This window comes from Telmatherina bonti (genome assembly GCF_933228915.1).
Source record: "Telmatherina bonti genome assembly, chromosome: 20".
Taxonomy (NCBI): Eukaryota; Metazoa; Chordata; class Actinopteri; order Atheriniformes; family Telmatherinidae; genus Telmatherina; species Telmatherina bonti.
Genome location: NC_136618.1, coordinates 20,463,178 through 20,471,976, shown reverse-complemented (window position 1 = coordinate 20,471,976; position 8,799 = coordinate 20,463,178). Strand labels below are relative to the sequence as shown.

At 35.6% G+C, this 8,799-nt stretch overlaps 2 protein-coding genes across 4 annotated transcripts; both read left to right on the top strand.

Moving 5' to 3' along the window:
- The first annotated feature begins 398 nt into the window (after positions 1 to 398).
- LOC306771159 (excitatory amino acid transporter 3-like) lies at positions 399 to 3,926 on the top strand. Of its 3 annotated transcripts, none has more exons than XR_013771756.1 (7): positions 399 to 1,525; positions 2,139 to 2,225; positions 2,340 to 2,436; positions 2,548 to 2,590; positions 2,670 to 2,732; positions 2,856 to 3,607; positions 3,767 to 3,926. XR_013771756.1 is itself a non-coding variant. In XM_079260254.1 (7 exons), the coding sequence occupies exons 2-7, from the start codon at positions 1,399 to 1,401 to the stop codon at positions 2,994 to 2,996; spliced, it is 558 nt and encodes a 185-aa protein (XP_079116380.1). In that variant the 5' UTR covers positions 399 to 627; positions 1,385 to 1,398; the 3' UTR covers positions 2,997 to 3,926. The 3 variants fall into 3 exon arrangements, 2 of the variants coding, with proteins under 2 accessions (XP_079116380.1, XP_079116379.1); XM_079260254.1 differs by having other exon boundaries at positions 399 to 627; positions 1,385 to 1,525; positions 2,856 to 3,926; XM_079260253.1 differs by having other exon boundaries at positions 2,856 to 3,926.
- A 10-nt stretch (positions 3,927 to 3,936) lies between these two features.
- On the top strand, positions 3,937 to 8,331 carry LOC306770939 (excitatory amino acid transporter 3-like; the record flags this gene model as incomplete). The annotated part of the gene is made up of 5 exons (XM_079259959.1): positions 3,937 to 4,020; positions 4,140 to 4,147; positions 4,217 to 4,351; positions 7,322 to 7,429; positions 7,805 to 8,331. 5 exons carry the CDS (start codon positions 3,937 to 3,939, stop codon positions 7,938 to 7,940), a joined length of 471 nt encoding a protein of 156 aa, XP_079116085.1. The 3' UTR covers positions 7,941 to 8,331.
- Positions 8,332 to 8,799: the final 468 nt, after the last annotated feature.

Below are 8,799 nucleotides of genomic sequence, written 5' to 3'. Positions count from 1 at the left end.
TGATTGTCATTCAGTGTTGCTTCCAATGTGGACGGCTCGATTTCACAGAAGTGTGGTGGACTTGGAGTAACATTGTGTTGTTTAAGTGTTCCCTTAATTTTTTTTTAGCAGTGTATTTATTTCTCTAAAACACTAATATAACTAAGACAACTCAGACTTCATTCGTAAAACAAATCTCTGCAAAGTCGACATTGTAGCCAGTCGCCCAGCTGTGTAATTACACTGCCATGGTGACGCCCGTGGCGGAGTGATATTAGTGATTTAACGTAGTAAATAATGCATGCCAGTTGTCATCAGAACTCTCGCTGACCATGGTGTTTGTATGACGCGGATGTTGCTAAGGAGACTCATGTTTATCTTTAAAAGGTCGCATGATATAAATAGAGATTTGAATCAGAATTCGTACGGTTGAAGTGACAAGACAGCTAAAGCAACGACTTATTTTAGTCTATTGATCAAGGATTGGTTTATTGACAGTTTCCTCGGTTGTTTAATCAAACTATTACTGACGACGGATAATCAGGAATTTCTATATATTAGCCAGCAATGTCGGACATGGAGAATAACGAGGCCGCCACCGCTGGCGGCTGCTGTCCAGTCAGCAGGAACTGGTGCTGGGGAGTACTTGTGAGGAACAAATTTCAGGCTTTCCGCCTGTTGGCTGTCGTCCTGGATGAGATATAATTTTATACTCAATTCATAAACTGTATCTAAATCTGCTAATGATGTTGGTACCAAAACATTAGACTAATGCTAAGACTTAACCTTTAAAAACATAAATGTTTCTGTTAACAAGCATAACTGACAAGGATTTTCAAGGTGTTAAAATGAGAATAAGATTTGATGTTAATGTGTGTAAATTTGCACCTTGCAGCTGAAAATACTCGTTGATTTAATGTGAGTGTTGTTGTTCTGTTTGCATTTTAGAAACAATCAGAGCCGAGATTATGAAAAAGGTTGCAGTAAAGCGCTGAAATGTTTTGGTGTCTGTGTTGTACGTTGAAAAAAAATACAGCTATGAGTGTCATAATGGAGTTCTGAATGTGTTAAACAATGAGAAATGAGATATCCAGAACGAAAAACATTATTGAAGTTATTCCAGGACTTACTTTTTGTCTGTACACAGAGTTGTAATTTTTCAAAGACTGATACTATAAGGCTGGTATAAATTGATTTTAAATTCTAGTTATCACCACGTTTCCACACAAGTCTTGTTCTCATCTCTTTTAAAATTTTAAATAAAAATAAATAGTTTTGGCTATGAAAAAAACAAAACAAAACATACGGTCAGGTTATGGCTTCAAACTCACCTCAAGTTGATTTAAAATTAAGTTATCTCAACATCTTTCGGATCAGTTTAAAATGTGTCTGTTCTGTCCTGCAGGTTTTGGTCTGGGGATGATTCTCAAGTACTACCTGCCTTTGTCCGAAAGCCAACTTCAGTACATCAACTTTCCGGCTGATCTGTTGATGAACATGCTGCAAATGATTTGCATTCCTTTTGTTGTGACAAGTGTGATCACAGGTACTTCTCACGTTGTTTCATTAAATTATCATTGTTATAAAAACAGAATTTTGTGAGGTTTAAACCAGTGTTGAGTTTACCTGATCCCAGTTTTTCTACTTGTAAGTCTTCTCATCACAATGTGTGTAAGAGCTCCAAAGCTGTGTCGCTGTGGTCCTGTTCACAGAATGATGCTTACAGCCAACTTGTTGCATAAGTTACACAAAAATAGCAGTTACATCATTAGCAGACTGATTTAGTATCATTTTAACATAAAATCTGCAGAAAGGTTTTTACATTATCTAATATTAGTTACTATGAGGGGACTCATGCTGTTCACACAGCATTAAGGATGAAAAAACACCCTGCTTATGTTATTCCAGAGAATTTGCTTCCTCAATGAAACTTATTTCTCCAAGTAACATCTTTTATCTTTATTGCCTTATTGTTTTGTTGTAAGCTAAATTTTTGTTTGTTGTAATTAGCTTCTCCACTTATATCATCTCCATTTTTGATTGTTGTTATGGGAACCAGCAAATCCTTCTGTCTCACACTGATTGAAAAGCTATCAGTGGTTAAACTATTAGCCTTTGGGTTACATGTAATCACTTGGGTTGTGGTCTGATTTCATCAGGTGTTACAAGTGTGGAAGCCTCCAGAAAGATTGCAGTACGAACACTTTTGTACGTAATGGTATCCACTCTCCTGGCCGTGGCTGTTGGTAAGACTTTGTTTTATCACAAAACTTGTAAATAGGCACGTTATTAAGGCAGCTATCAATCGTGTATAGTTTGCTGTTTGCTTCATGCATTCAGTTTTAAACTGTTTGTTGTAGGACTGATCCTGGTGCTGTTGATGAAACCAGGAGCTGCCTACGCTGATGAAGATGAGGAATTCTTCTCCTCTGCGATGATCTTCAGGGATCTTATAAGGTAAGTTGTTTAGAGGGAATTCTCCCTGTACTTGAGCTATAATTTCCTTTTCAGCCCGGTTATTAGGGCACAGCTTTGTTGATCAGTGTGACTTTTCTTTCCTGTACATAGAAACCTGGTTCCCAGCAACCTGATTATGGCGTGCTTCAGACAGGTATGCTTCTGATTCAGGTCTACAGCTCATTTTTTCGCTCCTCCATATGTTGTGAAGTGAACATTGGTTTTTGTTGTAGTTTAAGGCTGAGATCAGGTATGTTCCAGCACCAGGAGATGAAGAAATTCCCAGGATGACAGAGGTAAATATAGTCTCTTCCTCTCTGTATCAACTTTGCTAATATTATTTGTGAAGTGTGGAAGTGTGGTGAAAACCCAGAAGAAATGTTGTTATCCGACAGTCACTGTTCGCAATCTCGTTCCAGGACAAAATGGAAATAAAGCTGGTGGACAGTTATGTTCCAGGATCCAACATTCTGGGCATGATTGTTTGGGCTCTCATCGCTGGCATCTTGCTTCCAAAGACAGGAAAACCAGGGAAAACCTTAGTGAACTTACTGCCTTGAACCAGGCAACAAAATCCATAGTCTCCTTAATACTGAACTAAGATGAAGATGTTCTTAAAAAAAAAAAAAAAAAAAAAAAAAAAAAAAACAACTTTTACTCCACATTGTGAAAGTTTAGAAATGCAGAAGATTTTATTTGGTAACTCTTTTTTACTCAAATAGTTGACAAAAAGAGTTAACATCTGGGGTGTCTGGGGCAGACACCTTCTAAGCTGTTGCATGAGTTTTAATAAACTCTTTATGCACGTCATTTCTATTTCAGCTACCTTCCAGTTGGATTGACGTTCATGATTGCAAGCCATGTACTGGAGGTCAATGACTGGGAATCCATCAGGAAACTGGGACACTTTGCAGCAGTGGTTTTGCTCAGGAATTTTTTTACCAGCACTGCCAAAATGAACTGCTGGTGCACTTGCAGCAGGAAATATGTACATATGCACTCTGGTTAAAGTTGCAAGACAAGAACTCATACATGCTCACATGTTGGCACCAATTACAATCATTTGTTTATCTAACAAGCTTTTTGTGTACTGTGGAAGCTGGACTATCAGAAGAAAACCTTTCATCATGAAGCAAAATCTTTTTAAGCTTTGCAAACTGGCAAAAAACAGGTATTATGTTTTGGTTTTTTAAAATATTTTCTTCAGGCTTGCAAAACACGGATTTGTCGTCCTACCTCTGCTTTATTTTGTGTGTGTGAGATGTAACACCTTCACAGTCATCAGAGCGGTTACTCCAGCTCTACTAACGGCATTGTTCATCTCATCTAGGTAGGACAGTATGACAGAGTTCATGCGTTCATGGACACAGCTTATCTGTGCAGTTCTTGCAGAGAAATTGAGTTACACTTTGCTTGTGTACATGCTGCACTAAGGAAGGATGTGTTGTCTGTCAAAGCTCTGCCACCCTGCCACACACCTTCCAATGTTGTGAGAACAACATGAGGATTGACAAGAGGATCACCCGTTTCATGTTACCCATCGTCACAAACATCAACATGAACGGAACCTCTCTTTACGAAATGGTTGCTGTCATTTTCATCGCTCAGCTGAACTAGATTCACCTGGAGATTGGACAGATACTTACAATCTGGTAAGTCACTTGCTGTTCTCTTATAGGTGTTCATTTGATTGGTTCATATAGAGGAAATGGTAAAGAATTCAGTTAAGATCGTCTCAAAATAATCATTTATAGAGTGTGTGTGTGTGCTTGATTTGTAGTTTAGTGTTGGCCATCTCCAGCTTGGGAGCTGCAGGAGTCCCCGCTACTGGAGCTGTGACTACCCTCCTTGTTCTGTCAGCGGCCGGTCTTCCAGCGAAGGATGCATCGCTTCTGGTGGTTGTGGAGTGGATCCTGTAAGTTGTCTATAGATTTTTGAGAGTTTATCCGAATAGAGTACTTCCTTGTAAACATTTGCCAATTCACCTTCACCTAAAAAGGATCATATTCTTCAGTTAGAGCAACAATTTATGAAGCTTTGTTTGAAAATCACTTAGTTGCATTGTATCAACATGTATGTGCCTGAATTGCTCAAGATCTTACTGGAGTTTTTGCAGCATTTAACAACACAAATTGCTGCTTTATAACAGTTGCACTGCTGCTCAGAAATAGGAAATTGGAGGTGGAAATTGCAATATAAAAAGATGGATCAAACATTTCTTTAAAACTAATAATACTCATCAGTATTGATCTGTTTAGCTTCACTGGACACAACTCAAAGATTCAAGACATTTTTGCTGCACAGTTTCAATGTGAGGCAACCTCCACCAAAGGGCATGAAGAAGCCTTCTCTAAAACGAATGAATGACTTCTTAAATGATATTACTGACCATCTTCCTGTATTTTAAAAGTGGATCTTGCAAACTGTACTTGGGAAGATGGATTGGTGGAGGATGTGAATTTGGCTTTTGATGCATTTTTGTTCACATTCACCAAGCCATAGAAGTAGCATTGCCCTGTTAGATAAAGTCAGACTGAGGAAAAATATAAAGGGGAACCTTGGATGGCCAAGAGTCTACAAAAGGCTAGCTTAAAGAAAAAATTGTCAAAAAATCCCAGAAATATTTACAAATGAAAGTGAAAAATTATATAAGCAGTATAACAATATTTTGACTTCTGCTATGAGAAGGCAGAATAAGGAGCACTATAATGCATGATTTAAAAAAGACTTGGACCTTTATCAGGGATTTTATGCAGAAAAAGAACAACAAAAGAGATTCCTATTTAAACAAGTCTGGTGACACAGTGAACAATAGACAAGATATTGCTGAAGAGTTCAACAATTATTTTGTAGGTGTTAATCACAATTTGGCCAAAAGAATTCCAACATGTGATAATAATTTAGGTAAGGCAAGTTTCTTTGTAAAGCACCTTTCATGTACAAGACAATTCAAAGTGCTTTACATGAAACATTAAAAGCATTACAGAAAAAAGCATAAAAGAAAATACAAATAACAAAATTATAATAAAATCATAAATTATATTAAAATAATTAAAAGCAGAATTAAGTAAAAGTTACTGTGCAGATGTCATGCATAGGCGCATGAGAAAAGAAATGTTTTTAACCTGGATTTAAAAGTTTCTACATTTGGTGAAAGTTTAATCTCCACTGGCAGATTATTCCACTTGTTTGCGGCGTAATTTAATTTAAAGAAGTTTACTTATACGATCAAGGATAGTAAAAATTCCATCTTCTTTTGAGGGAATAATGAGAAAGATGTAATAGAAATGGACTCAAAATTTAAAAATAAAACCTCAACAGACATTAACTGCATTGATATGCTAATCAACTCGTGGTGTACACTCGGGTTCTGTAATCGGTCCAAAACCTTTCTTGCTTTCTATTAATGATATTTGTAATGTTACATATCTGTTTAACTTTATTATATTTGCAGATTATACAAACATGTACAGTTCTGGAGGTAATTTACAAGAACTTTTGATGTCTATTGAGAGAGTTAGTAGTCTTCAGATCCTGGTTTATTATAAATAAATTATCACTCAATAAAAAAAAAAAAAAAAGGTTTTTGGAAATGAAATTAAAGAGGAAATTAAATAAAAAATACATCATGATGAAATTGAAAGAGTAACAGAATGAATTTTTGGGGGTAGTTATTGAGCTTAAATGAACAGGCAAATTACATGTTTTTTATATCAAAGATTTCTAAGATGATAGCAATCTTGCAAAAATCAAGAAATATATGAAACTGTGAAGTTTTATTAATATTTATTGCTCACTCAGTCTTCCTAATAAACCTTACTGTGTGGAATTCCGGGGATGGACAAATAAAACAACTTTAAATGCAGTAGTTCTTTTACTAAAACAAGTTATACGGATTAATAACAAGGCAGATTCCTATGCATGTAGTCACTCACTGTTTATGAAATTACACGTTTTAAGATTCAATTATTTGGTGTATTTCAAAATAATGCAAATAATCCAAAACAAAGTCCCTCCCAGCCAGCATACAAAGATTTTTTTTAATTCTGAGACAAAATGTGATTTGAGACACTTGCAAATTCATGGTACCAAAGGTAAAAATATAAACTAAAAGGAGATGTATATCTGTTGTTGAGATTTCATTTTGGACTGATGCTGATAGAAGTTTAAGAACCAGTGGTGCATTTTTGGTTTTCAGGCCATTGTAATTTTAGTTTTAGTTTTTAACGTTAGTTTTAACTGCTTTGTCACCATCTGGATCACGTTTTAAATAACAATAAGCACATTGATTTAAACATTTTTCTGTATAAAATGCACCGGCTTATCAGCAGATGTGTTAGAACCACTGTGTTGCCGTCTCGACCATGCTACAAATAACAAATTCATTCATCCAACAAAATACTGTCTCATGTCCTTCTCATCAATATAACAGACATTTTAATTAATAGCCAAAAACATTTAAAGGGGTGTTAAGTCTACTGCCCAATAAGTATGTGTACTTATGTTTATATCTTTTTCAAATGATAACACAATATAATGACACACCAGTTATAATTTGTTTTCTTTTTTGTTTGGTTTCAGGTACCATAGTGAGGTTCTGCTTATTGCCATTTAGTTGTCTTTATAGTAATTGTTAGGTTTGGTAGAGTAGAGCTGTCACCTAGCTAAAACAAAGGACCTTATCATATACAAAGGGGAATTATTTATTGTGATATTGTTTATTGTAAATATGTGAAACATCACATTAGAGAAAGAAATGTGTCTTTATCTTGTTCCTCTTCTTCTGCTTGTATGTTATTGGTGATTGGCAAATTTTATTTGTCTAATTTTGGGAAGTTGAACCAAAGTTCAGTATAACAGGATATAATGTTTGTTTTTCCATCAGAGACCGCTGCAACACGGTTGTTAATGTCCAAGGAGACTGCATCGGTGTGTCGCTCATTCACCACTTGTCAGAAAGGGAGTTGCAGAATCCGGAGCTAAGAATACCAAAGTAAAGCTTCACACGATTTCAGCTTATTTCAGAACCTATGAATGGCTGCTGTTGGATTATTTATTTATTAGTTTGTTTTTTTGAGGAACATTTTAGCCATTTTTGTATTTTCTCAAACAATTACATTCTCTCTGAGCTATAACAATGTACTAAGAGGAAATGCTAAATTAATTATATTTGTGGCATTTTTAGCTTTCAAATATAAGATTTATAGTCAGATTAAGGTGATGTTAATCTGATATCAATGTTCTGACACCCAGATTAAGGATACTTATACGTACATGTTCATTTGTAATTGAGAAATGAAACATGCTTCTTTTTTAACAGCTTGTCTTGGATCATCCTAACTATACTGTCCTCTTTTTTTTCAATAAGCCTGTTTGAAAATGACGTGGTCGTTTGCCCGGAGGAGATCCAGATGCACGCCACCAGCACCGGGTCTGACTCTTACCACACCGCCTCTGAACATGACTCTTATCACACCGCCTTTGAATACCAACCACCACAGTGATGCACCAGTGCAACTCAGTACCAGTTGTTTTCATTATGTTTTGTTATCTTATGTTTACACGTGACTGTTTTTGTAAATAGTTTTTGAGACTCTACATTTGTATTAATTAGATGAATTAGATGATTTTTGTGGTAAATTACAAGATGTGTGTCTAACTGCAGTGGTTCTTCTCCACAATGCATTTAAGATAGGGCCTTAATTTGGTTTTATAATTTAGTTGAATGGAGGTTTCTTTTGTCCATGCAGTTAAATAGCACAAATTGAAGGATGTGTGTGTTTTTTATATTTGATTTATTTATTTTATTTATTTATTTATTTGATTATATTTGATAAATTTACAAGATGTTATCAATACATCTAATTTGTTTTCTGTTTTACTTTTAACATTAAAAAAATGTCATTTTGTTTCTGTGATTTTGTGAGTTTATATAAGGTCATAATAACATTGTCCTTCTGAAGCACTTTCTTGCTTGTATATTGTAGCAGTTTGAGGCAAACCAAACAGACAAAAGTGCTGTGTCACTTTTTCCTTCAACAAGCTGAGGTATGGACCCCAGCAGACATGGGGTGGAACTGGAACTGTAACTTCCAAATTAAAGGCTATACTATGCAACACTTCACACACACTCCATAACAAGCTAATGTTTGATCAATTATAACCTTGTTTAGTTCATGAGCACAGTGTCATAATAGAACAGCAAATGGTCTTAGCATTACTTTTACCACAGATTGAAAGCTCCTTCATGAAGAATATCCAGAACCTGTACATGCAAGACCATGTTTGCTTAACAACATGCTGTAGCAAAGTTAAGAACTGATAACATGGAAAACACAGAACATGATGGGGTTTATTCTCCAT